The 12,165-nt window shown below is 42.7% G+C and overlaps 1 protein-coding gene across 1 annotated transcript in view; it reads right to left on the bottom strand.

Annotated features, from left to right (window-relative positions):
• The window catches only part of itga8 (integrin, alpha 8), a 54,907-nt gene extending 44,751 nt beyond the window's left edge, over positions 1–10,156 (bottom strand). Inside the window, exons 1-8 of the mRNA XM_034697093.1 lie at positions 9,625–10,156; positions 9,154–9,284; positions 5,256–5,356; positions 5,025–5,148; positions 3,471–3,532; positions 2,966–3,011; positions 910–1,035; positions 703–747 (exon numbers count right to left, since the gene is read on the bottom strand). Of these exons, the coding sequence (XP_034552984.1) occupies positions 703–747; positions 910–1,035; positions 2,966–3,011; positions 3,471–3,532; positions 5,025–5,148; positions 5,256–5,356; positions 9,154–9,284; positions 9,625–9,818 (829 nt within the window). The 5' untranslated portion in view covers positions 9,819–10,156. The remainder of the gene's footprint in view (positions 1–702; positions 748–909; positions 1,036–2,965; positions 3,012–3,470; positions 3,533–5,024; positions 5,149–5,255; positions 5,357–9,153; positions 9,285–9,624) is intronic.
• Between the last annotated feature and the right edge of the window lie 2,009 nt (positions 10,157–12,165).

Here is a 12,165-nt window from a genome sequence, read left to right as displayed (position 1 = left end):
TATTTCGTTGTTTTTAAATCCTCTTTGATGAGAGGGCTTTTTTTCCTTGAATTTCGCATTTGATTAATTTGTGGTAACCGCAGACTGATCGCATAAGAATAATCACCAAGAGAATAAAAGTGCTGTCCGTCTGGCAAGCCACTAGAGTGTTTGCCTTCCAGGAAAGGAAAATTGTAAGTAGTAATATAAAATCTTATGTAGATATTTTGGCTGTATACTTAATAAAAGATGAACTCAATGACACTCTCCCTCACCTGCACATCTTTCATTAAATGATGCTATATTGCATGCCTGCCTCTCTTTCCCCCTAATATTTGAAACCGAGGAGGGATTCTTCGAGATACCCCCTCTTGATCTGAAGCAGTCTGCCACTTATCACCCTAATCTGACAAAACGGAGGAGAGGAAATCCCTTTATCAGTAGTTCCTTAAGTCCTGTCCCCTCAGGGTCGTGACCCAGACGTTCAGAGACAGTTCTCATTACTGCCTCTGAGTTCAGACCACGACACTGTCACACAGCTGTCCACTCCCCATGGCTCACCCTGCAAACCCCCCCCCCCACCATGCTACTAACATCCAGCTAGAGAGCATACTGAGACTACAAACATGTAGCATGTGTTGCATGGTGCCTCCTGATGTTGTTAGCAAGGGATTCCTCTGGTGCTGCATGTGGTTAGCTGTAATGAGATGAGTGCTTTCTCACCTTGTTCAGAGTCTCCTGTAAACTCCCCCACAGCCACAGAGTAACCTGGAGAGAAATGGGTTGCACAGGATGACATGTGGGTGAGATTAACTCTGCACAGGATGCTCTGTGTAATCAGTGTATAATGTATGTAAGGCAATGTATGATGTAATTTAATCAAACCAGTTTTCAATGTGTTTGTGTGCGTGTTTTGTAAATGCATGTTACCAAGGTAGCTGTCGTCGTGTGAGTCCTCAGCGGCTCTGGTCTGTTTCTCTCCTGGAACCCGTCTCAGCACCGCCTTCAAAGAGTAGCCGTTCAGTATCTCTGCTATCCCTGCTGTCATTACCTGACCTGATAAATAGATAAAGAAAAAGAAACAGGACGAGAGAGTCACATCTGTTCATGGACAGCAGTGTCAGCCTGGACCCCATGGAGGGAGCACAGTCGCCCTCTGCTTTGGCAACCTGCTGGAGCTGGGCCCCCTTGCTCCACATGAAAAATGCTCAAAGCTTATGACACGTCCAAGTCTTCCCTGAGGGAAGCTAAAACAAATCGCTCGCAGAGGAATAGCTGGAAAAATACCACAATGTTCCTTTAAAAACCCTGGAGGAAAAAAGGCCTGTTCTCTGTGGTGTGGATTCTGAATTATAGGTGAGCGCTCGCAAACACCACCCTTCCTCTGCTGTTGAACAAGAGGTCAAGCAAACAAATGATTTTATCTATGGTTGCCCTCAACCTTCCATAAATCCCCCTTAATGTGTGTGTGCGTATGTGCAGACTGAGAGGAAAATATGCCCTCTTAACCCTCCCTCCAACTTCTCTTTTTTTCCACCCCTCCTTCTTCTTCTTCTGAGCTCCCAGTTTATCTCCCAGAATAACACATCACTGCATCAACTCACTATTAAACCTCGATCTGATTAATGAGACACTGTGTTACAGAGTGCTACAGCATATACATAAGTCACTCCTGTTAATCCCAAGAGTCTTCTACACCCGGCGATGACAAGATTGTATATAAAAATGTCTTTTTATGATGACTCAGGCTGAAGGCTGAAGATAATCGCTGTATATTAGAGACCATAAACCCCAGGCTGAGTGCTTTTATAAACATTCGGAGGAAGTGTTTTAACTGGAGGCAGCCATACTTGCCACGCTGAGGGCACAGAGAGCCAGCAATCCATTAGGCTGTCTGTAATGCCTGTCTAGTGCGGTCTTGTACACTGGAGCACTCATTATTTAACCATATGTAACAGCAGCAATGCCAAACAATAACCTCGAATCAAACAAAAACATGGAGCAGTTTTTAAATAACAATCACCGAGCCACTTTTAGTCTTTGCTTTTTCCTTTAAAGCACACATTTCCTCTCTCTGTTTCTCTATTGGAGGCAAATGAGGTGCCGTGGAGTGATGGATAAGGGGGGACAAATAAAGGAAAGAGGAATTAGTCTGTGCAACCAGCTGCAGAACTCCTCTCTAAATTTAGAAGACACAATCACACACACCTGGATTTGGGGGAGTAGCGCTACACTTCAACAGCTGAACTCTGACACACTCTTACTGTGTCTACACCTATTAGGACACCTCATCCCTCTGCTTAGGCTACAGCTCCACATACCCAGCGAGCTATCTGACCTCAGCGCTGCTTTCATCATGAACAAGATCCATCTCTCTTGCTCTTTTCTCCGTGTCTCGCTCCCTCCCTCTCTTCTCATCTCCCCCTCCCCCCCACTTGCAGCAGCATGTTTCTATCATCTCCTTACCAATCCTCCATCACTCCAGCTGTCCTCCCTGTTTTCTTTTTCTCCCATTATCTAAATTCTCTCCACCTTTCCTCCGTTCTTCTCGGCCCTTGAGCCTCTTCTTTTCTTTCAAAAGATTTCGCAAGCCCCCTCTGTGCTTTATCACCAGGCAGAGGGGCAGTGCCTCCACAGTCCATTACCCCCTGATCAGCTCATTACAGAGCCCAAACACACACTTCCTGTTACACTGTTACACTGTTACACTGTTACACAAAGACTGGAGAATGAGGTAAGGGACCAAGAAAAGGAAAAACCCAAGGAAAGTGACACGTTTCTTTCCACCTTCTCCTACGTTAGACTCCTGTTATAAAAATCCAAACCTGGCAAGTGTGTTCTTGCACATGTGTGTGTGTAGGTGGGTTATCCTGACTGTTAAACTCATATTCATTCTGTTCTCACTTCTTTGAACAGCTTCCCATCTATGAAATTACCGTAAAAGAGAGGCTGCAGATACAGGTTTACACAATGTTGCTGCAGTTACCTTGCCAGTAATAGCTCCCAGGTCCTCCTACCACCAGCCTCCCTTCCTGGAATAAATACAATTAGTCTGAGTTAGTCATGTGACAGTAATTTGTCAGTGTATGTGTGTGTGTGTGTGTGTGTGTGTGCGTGCGTTTGTGTGTGAGAAAAATTATATATTGCACGCAGAATGTTTGTGTGCACATGTGATTCCTGCTGTCATGTGTGTTGAATTCCTGCAGAGAGTGACAGATTCCTGTACAGAAGGGTAGAGTTGGACCATGAGACAGAGGTCAAAGGTCAAACTGACGATACAACTAAGAATGCACAACGTGTATGTTTGTTTTGTCTATTGTGTTCAGAGGTGACAGGTCACTCCAAGAGTGGAGGCTCCTCTAGACAAACGTGCTCTCATCTTCCCAGTGTCCATAAATCTCTGAGGGGAGACGCTCTGCTAGAGTGGGGACAAGATGTGTGTGCAGGAGGTCCTCATGGCTACAGTGTGGAGTTATTGCTGTGATCTTTACCTTGGTGAAATCCACACTGAAGCCAGCTTGGCAGAACCCTTGTCCCTCTGGGTCTGGATCATCTGAAAACCACACAAGCGCAGACAAAAACAGTAAAAACACACTTTCAAACACGATGAAGCAGCTTAACACTGATGAAAATACATTTGCTGGAACAAAACACTAAACACTAATGTTGCAGGGAACATTACTTCTATCAGTCAACACAATTTTTACAACTACCAATACATGTGACATAAAAATGCAGAACCACTGAGGTGTGTTTTTGTTTGAATTACTGTCTCTGTGCATGAACACAAAAAACCTATATGCACATTGTAAACCGTTCTCAATTTCAGAGGCACAGTGAGGTGAAGCTTAATGATGCGTAACTACACACGTCCATGTATAAACAAAGCCTGAGTTATAGTAGTAGTCTGAGTGCTCGTAGATTCATGTTAAGATGAAACAGAGAAAGCTGCTGGAGGCCAAAAAAAGTAGCTTCAGACACATGATGAAGAAATATTTCTCCTGCCCTATGAATGCTGCAGCTTTACTCCTTTCTTGAGAACAATTGAGTTTACAGTGTGATTATTCCAGTCGACATGAGTCAGAACTGGCATAAACAACAAAATAAGAGACCTTTAGGAACCTTCAAGCAAATACTAGAGGAGGAGTGAGAGGGAATCTGTGTGCTTGTGAGTGTGAACGGTGCAGGGTTTTTATGCAGAGTGTGCAATGGAGAGGATAAGGGCTTTGCTTTATCTGGTTTAGGATGTGCCACCTGATAGGCTGCATTTTTCCTTATAATGCTCTGCTGGTGTCTCCTATCACCGTGCAGCGTGAGAAGGATCACAGGAAAAAAGTAGGGGGGAGGAAAGAAATTGAAGGTTCTGGACAGAGGGGTTTGGGAAAAATAATCCCATTGCAAGAATCAGTGAATGAAACAAGTAGACTAGAGAGAGAAACTGATACGCTTAGACAGAAAGATCATCAGTTTGCTGCAACTTGTATCAGTGAAGGTAATCTAGATTAAAGTTAACATACTGAACACTGTGTTTGTTGCTTTTGAGTCGCTTTTCATTTGCAGTTTTGGTTTAATTTGGTCAGGTTTGGGAAATCAACATCTGAGATTTTTGTCCAAGAGCAAATACGGATAGAAGTGAGCAGAATTTGAGGTAGGAAATCACTTAAAATCATGCCGTCAACTGTTCTCTTTATGATTATTTCCTCACAATTGTTCATAGTGATGTCTGTGAATTATTCTGGATAACAGGCAATACCACAAAAATAATTCACCTATACTGTAGTGAGGAGGAATCTCATGGAGGAATACAGTATATGAAAACCTTGAAACAAAAAGCCTTACATAACTCACTTCTTAAAGTAAGAAGAGATTTGTTTGATTTGGATGAACTGACCCTTAAACTGTATCAAACAAAAGGAAGATGTGGCTCATTAAAATATTTGTTTTCATAGTGTAAGCAGAGAGAAGAAGAAAACAATGGAAGAGAAGATGGAGAGCGGTCATAGGAAGATGGAGACAGCTGGATTCTGGGCTGCAGAGTGACTCACTGGTCCTGCAGGGTGAGTACTCTGCGTAGGCGCTGAAGTTCTGGACGGCCACATAGCAGGTCCCCACGGGGTCCTTCTCCCCACTTAACTTCACCGTCCGCCAGTGGTAGAGAGGAGCACATGCCTGAACAACAAATAACACTGTGAATCCTAAATAAGTTATCAGGCATGGACAGTGTGAAGACACGTGGGAGAATGTCTTATAAATCGACTGACTTCATGTCCACTCACCACTACTTTTCCTTTGTGTGACCTGACTGATGCTCCGAACCACTGGTGGGACTTAAACTCCAGAGGCTCTCTGGTTTTGTTTACCTTTATCATTCTGTTATCTGGAGAGAGACAGAGAAAAAGAGACAAAGAGGAAAGACATTAAAAAAGAGAATGACAACATTAAAGTGCCCGTAAAGTTAATACAGACTGCAGTCATGTGGATCCATGTCTGTAGCTCTGTCTGAATGAATGGAAAGCATTTGTTGTTGACAAGTAGAAACAAACAGCGGCGACTTAAACAAGCCTATAACAAACATCAAAACACCATTTGCCCCCCAGAAACAGACATTTGTCAGGATGCTGGAGGCTTTTTCAAGTCAAAGCCTTTCCCATAAAATGTTACAACACTTAAGAGACTTGCTGTAAAGGGGCCTCAACACACACACACAAACACACACAAACACACACATGCTCGTACACGCACATTATGAGCATTTCCTGGCTCCCTCGTATTAAAGTGTCTGTTCTGATGTGAGTGTATGTGTTCATGTGTATCTTTGCTCCGTTGTGGATATTTTCCAGTTTTATGAAACACCATCTGCGTCTCTGTAGAGCTGTGCAAACCCTTCACGTTAAACACCTTCATTCAACACATGCACACACTTAGACACAAACACATGAAAAGCAGATGAAGAATGCATAAAGGCAGGTGTAAAGTTCAGTTTTCTTTTTGCCTCATAAAGCTCTGATTGTTTTCATTATCTCTGTGGGGGCTTGTTATGGAGATTATTTGGTTGTTATTGCAGTTATAATCTATTTCTTGTCAACGTTTGATTTACATTTAGATCCAAACTACTTCCTGGAAGTGTGTTTGCATGCTTGTTCTCAAGATTTTTTTTTACTTGCATGCACTTTCATTCACTTTCTGGTTATAGAACAGGAACCATATGGAAGACTATTTCCACTGGGAAAAAAAGAAATCAGGAGAAGACTCACATGAAAGAAAGAACAAGCTAGATCATTATAATGAGATGGTAAGTAATGTAGAGGACAAAATGTTGAAAAACGATTAAAATATTTTTATTTATAAAAAATAAAAAGTCAGAATGTAACAAGGTAAGCCAACATTAAGAGTTAAAAAGTCAGAATTATAAGATACAGTTTGAAAGGAAGAGATAGTTGGTTAAAATTATGAGAAAGTAAGTCATAGTCATGAGATTAAAAAGTCAGAGATGAAAGAAGAAAGTCATAATTCTAAGATGTACAAGTCAAAATAGTATGTTTCAATAACAGACAGTATATTAAGTGGGGTGAGGTGATTTGTTTTTCTTTTTTAAAGTTACATTTTTTTACTTTTTGCCTTTATTTGATAGGACAGCTGAAGAGAGACAGGAAATGTGGGGAGTAGAGAGTGGGGGAAGACATGCAGGAGATGGTCAACCGGCCGGGAATCAAACCGGCGACCCCTGCGACGAGGACTGTAGCCTCTGTATGTGGGGCACTTAGGCTGCTAGGCCACCAGCGCCCCAGGTGAGGTAATTTTAAAACCTCACTTAACTTACTGTCTTAAATTATGATCATATGATCTCATAACTTTGACCGTCCATCTCAAAACTATGACCTTCATCCTCAGATTCAAACTTTTCATTGTATTAAAATGACCTTTTCCCATTCTGGATGTTTTATCACATAACTTTGATTCATACATCTCATGATTATGACTAACTTATTGATAATTGACTTTTTAATCTCATAATGACTTCCTTTTTCATCATTTGGACTTATCGCATAATTTCAGTGTGTAAATATTTCTTTTAACTTTCTATACCATGATTTGAACTTTTTATCCAATAAATATAACTTTTGTATCTCATTAATCTAACTTTTAGTGTTTTTTTTTTTTTACTTATTAAGGCTAACTCTCCTTTTTTCCTTGCAGAATTTGGCTTCCATAGGATCATGACTAAGAAGAAGATTTTGATCATTTCAGGCCACTGTTGAAATGTGGTATATAAACACAAGATTCACTTCTCTGAGGTCACAGGAGAGGTCTGGGTTTTATTCCTCAAATGAAATAAACCAGAGTTGAATCCATCTTTATTTGATTCATTTGCACAACATTTGCTGCTACCTTTAATGTAATGTACTGTATATTCAGTTAAGTGACCACCTTATCAACCAAAGTTGCGTCCCCCTGCTGCACTGGCACGACTTGACACATCTGCATAACGTTAGCTGAACACAGATACACAAATGCCTGGGCAAATGTGACGCTGACGTATGGATATAAACCAGTAACAGCACACACAGAGGTTACCCATGCTGTTATTTTGAACAGTGTGTGTGAACATGAGTGTGTGTACGTGTGTGTGTGTGTGTGTGTGTGTGTGTGTGTGTGTGTGTGTGTGTGTGAGTGTGTGTGTCTCTTGGTCTAGTTTATACCTGAAATAAAGTGTCTTTTGAAACTCTAGATATATCCACCACAACCTCTGTCATCAATCAACTTCTGGAGAGACTCCAGTGAAGAGACCAGATACACACATTACTGCACACATTTGTCTCTCATGAATTCATCTACTATTCCCAAAACCTGAAATGTTACCCCAAAACACTTCAGATAAAAACACACAAACAATAATTCTTTGTGGAAAACAAACTTTTGGGCAGATCTGCGTGGAATGTTCATTTATTTCAGGCAGAAGATAAAGCACTCTCACCATAAGTCTCATAAAGTTCCTATAATGTCTTTGCCGCCAATGATATCATACTCTGCCACAGCGGGCTTTTACAGACTCTTCAGTCTAAATGCATCAGCTGATCTGCTATCAGCTGTTCCATTCATGCTTCCACATTAGTGGCTCGTTCATACATCCGCTGTCGGGCAAGCAGCTGACTAGCCCCAATCATCGTTCATGTGGACATAGTGGTGTGTATATGACGTGACAGTCCTCACTAAGTGTAGCTCTAGCCCCAACTGAATGTCTCCTTTTTCCACATCTCTTCTTTTGCACATGAGCTTTTGATACTCTGCTTTTCAGAGGAAGTGTCAAACAGAACACTTGACTTGTTGCAACTGTGGTTCTGCAGGAGCTGCCTCAAAGAGCAGAACCACCTCCACCAAAGTAAACCGTGCAATGAAAGGTCATCCTCTCAAAGATGATAGAAGACCTCACAAAAAAAGAGAGGAGAGAAATGGATGAGCTGAATAGACTGATGGAGAGGGAGAGAGAGAGACAAGGGGAGGGGAAACGAGACAGGGATAAATTTTGAAGATCTAATAAAAAGCAGACCTCACCCAATCCCCTTTCTTCCGACGGGGAACTGAATTCCCATGTGCATACAGTTTACCCCCTCCTCTCTCCCTCTCACTTGTTCTTTCTCTCTACCTCTTACACAAACTTATTTCTCAGATGGAAAGGCATGCATTGAAGACATTAGACCCACAAACAAAGGCTGATTGGAGAGTGATCCCTGATAATAGATTTAAAACCTGAATCAACATGATGCAGACTTGCACCATCCAACCCGCCAGCTACCTTCTTTTGTCAGATGAAGCTGATGAGATCCATATGTCTTATCTCTCTTTTTCACGAAACAGCACATATGCCAAGTCATCTGCACACACATACCAGATGCACAGGTTACGAAACTCCAGCCTGACTTCTGGGGCCACCTATCTCTTCAAAAGGATCCACTTGGACCTCAGTGAAACAAACGCTTGTTAAATTTCATTTCGCCAAACTTCTCATGAAACAATCACACTGAGAATATCACAGTGTGTCCAAGAGGTGCAGTTTCCCCTTAAAGTCCTGTAGCAGGAGTCTACTAGACCCAGCAGGGGCCCCCAGGAGGTCTGGCATACATTTATTTTGATCCATTACAAGAGAAATATTCATATAGCTTTCAGGTTACTCACTGGAATTGTCAAAAGGGATCTGTCTGCAGCTGTCTGGGAGACCTGGCCAGGGGCAGTAGTAGACGGCCCCAGCCTCCACAACACCGGGCTGGGAGGTGTTTGCCTTGGGAGCCCCCACCAACACACTGAACCTGCAGAGGGAAAGGGTGAAAGAGAGGTACATGCAAGAAGACATGCAGGGGAGTGTAGAATGCACGATATAGTCAATGCATAATTTAATTTATAAATAACTTATTTTGTCTATGTTCAATAAATCTAACTAGCTCTGTACTGACATCATGATTATCAGAATACACAGCCACAGACTTGATGAAGCCCTGTTCCACTCCTGATTCAGTTCTGTCTGATCTACAGTCTGAGTATCTTGGCTAAACTACATTGTAGAAGCTACATAAAGTTCAAATGGATTTAGCCTAACTCCCGCAGGACCCCACATGATGGGACAACCTAAGTCCTGATGTTGTCACTCACGTGTTGCTGTTGCTTGTAGCTTGATAGAAGTCCACAGAGTAACCGAAGTAACTTCCACCGGGTCCTTTGTAAACCGTGGGATGCTCTGCGTAAAGGTTAAAACTCCAAACTCCATTCAGAGCCGGACACAGCACCGACAGCAGCCCCAGAAGAAACATCCCCGCGGAGGAAACACAGTCCCATGCACGCTCCATCCCCAAAGAACAGCCAGCTGCGCACGAGTCCCGAAAAATGAGAGGGAACCGGGACAGAGAGAGGGGTGGAAAGAGGAGAGAAAGAGAGAGCGAGGAAGAGGGAAGGAGAAAGAGAGTTCCCTCTGTGCAGGTGAGGTAGGTTTCTCCCGGGTTAAGTCCACAGACTGGCTGTCACTGGATCACTGCGCTCTCCCCAAACTGCGTCCTGACACCCTGAAACCACCAGGTCTGCCCAGAGTTTCAGATTCAAGTCTGCACAGCCGCGCCCCCGCCCTCTGCACAAAAGTTTACCCCCTACCCACTCACACACACACACACAAACAGTCACATACACATCTCAGGGCACAGACCACATCTGAGCGCGCTGCAGGACGGACCGGCGCGTCACAGCTCCTTTTAGGGCACAGATGTATGCCCTGGAGCGAATTGAGAGCTTCACCTTGCAAAAACAAATAACAGTGGAGTGAAATGTACTACCATTTTCTCTCATCAATCAAGGAGCAAATGCAGGCACAGGCACGCGCACAGGCACGCGCAAAGACAAAAGGCGCAAAGATTAGTAAATTAAAACACTTCATACTTTTTGTTGGCAGCTTTGTTCAACCTTACCGTTAAAACAGGTCCACATTTCCTCCCGTTGAAATAATCTCTTGTAATTATGTGCGTAATTATGATGTCGGCTTACAGCAGAAACCTCTGGAGCTCTGCAAGTTTGGGAAGTTTGGCGGTGCGCGCCGTTTCACTCAACACCAGGCAATGTTTCTCCATAAACCTCAGAGGTAACATACTTTGCTCTCGCTGAAAATAATATTCTGCAATAAAAAAAACGTTAAAAATCTGACAGGTTAGACTATTCGAGTTTTGTATGTACAGCTTTGGGCTTTTCTAAGCAGTTTAATTCACTGTGCGTGCGGAAGAAGAACATCATGGTGTACCCACTACCAGGAAAACTCTCAATCTGCTATTTACTAGGTTGGGGAGTTTATTTTAATCAAACTTTGCTTTATGGGCAAATTAGCAATGAATTAAACTCTGGAGAACTGCCTCACAGTGTTGTAAAACGGCCCTGGAGTGTGTTTCCTGTCAGGAGAGTTGATAAGAAGCAGGTGAGGAGGTGAGGTAAAGAGTGTGTGAGAGGAAAAACCTAAAACCTTGACCTGCCAGATGGAGAAGTTTCTCACCTCCACAGCCCTTTCCTGCCCTGCCCTCTGGCTCCAACACATTACTTTCCAACACTCCATTCCAGTAACATGTCTACTACTTTACTGTTCAAATTGAAAAGGGCAAATTTAGTTCACCTTTTGCACATCTTCTTGATGTACAAACAGTGAAGTCTTTGAGGAATCAGATTGTAAACGAGGGGGTCTGTTCTTTCTCAGCTGCTTTTATGTGAATCTGAGATGAACAGGAAAAATATCCTGAAAACACGAGCACATATGAGACAGATGTGTTTCCTCAATTGATGAAAAAAGAAAGTTGGTGAGTGTGATGGAGTGAGGAGACACATTCCTGTTTTTTTGCCCCACTTGGCTTAAAGTCTGTCTGTGTTATGACGCCAGGTAAGTCGAATTTTAATACAACTCAGTCTCATTTATCCACTGTTTTACATCCAGCAAAACACTATCAAATATCACATGTCTGGAAACACGCACATTTACTCATATACTGTTCATGTTAAGTCACATCAGTCTGCAAGTGTCTTCTGTTTGCAGATGTATAGCAGTTCCTTCAGGGTTGATTAATGCACATGGACAAAAGTGCTTTATATTCTACATACTGTGCCCATGCTCTCCTGCTCTCTGTTCGCACTCATAAGACCGTGTTGTGTCAGATTAGGCCCACATCCTTTCTGCATTACACTAATCCGTTAGACACACACCCAGCCAATATACAACTCTCCTGTGTACAGATACAAACAGGAGCACACATCCACAAATGCAGAAACACTGAGTTAAGAACCCTGGGTCTTGTTAAGTACTTTCATGGTATAAAGAGCTATTCGTCCTACACTTGAATGGAAGGACGAGTAAATTAGACAAGAAGTGGTAACAAGCCACACTCTGTTTAAGGAGTGAGTGTAAAGAAGCTACGCATTTACTTCATGGGAGTTTTGATGATGAGGAAGCTGCAATGTGAGGAATATTCTGTTTACAGAGACATACTTAAGTGACCGTCGGTGTCCTGGAGATTTACACAATTACTGACTTCAAGTCTCTGGGGATAGAAACATAAGTAGGTTTGTGATTTAGGGAAGACTAGGATCCAGACAGACCTTGAGCATCCTGAAACATGAGGTAGTCTCATGTCAGGGTAGTGATGTTATTTATGAGAAAACACACACAGAGGA

This window comes from Notolabrus celidotus, chromosome 12 (assembly GCF_009762535.1).
Source record: "Notolabrus celidotus isolate fNotCel1 chromosome 12, fNotCel1.pri, whole genome shotgun sequence".
NCBI lineage: Eukaryota > Metazoa > Chordata > Actinopteri > Labriformes > Labridae > Notolabrus > Notolabrus celidotus.
The sequence above is the reverse complement of the archived record's forward strand: the minus strand, read 5'-3'. Positions and strand labels throughout refer to the sequence as shown.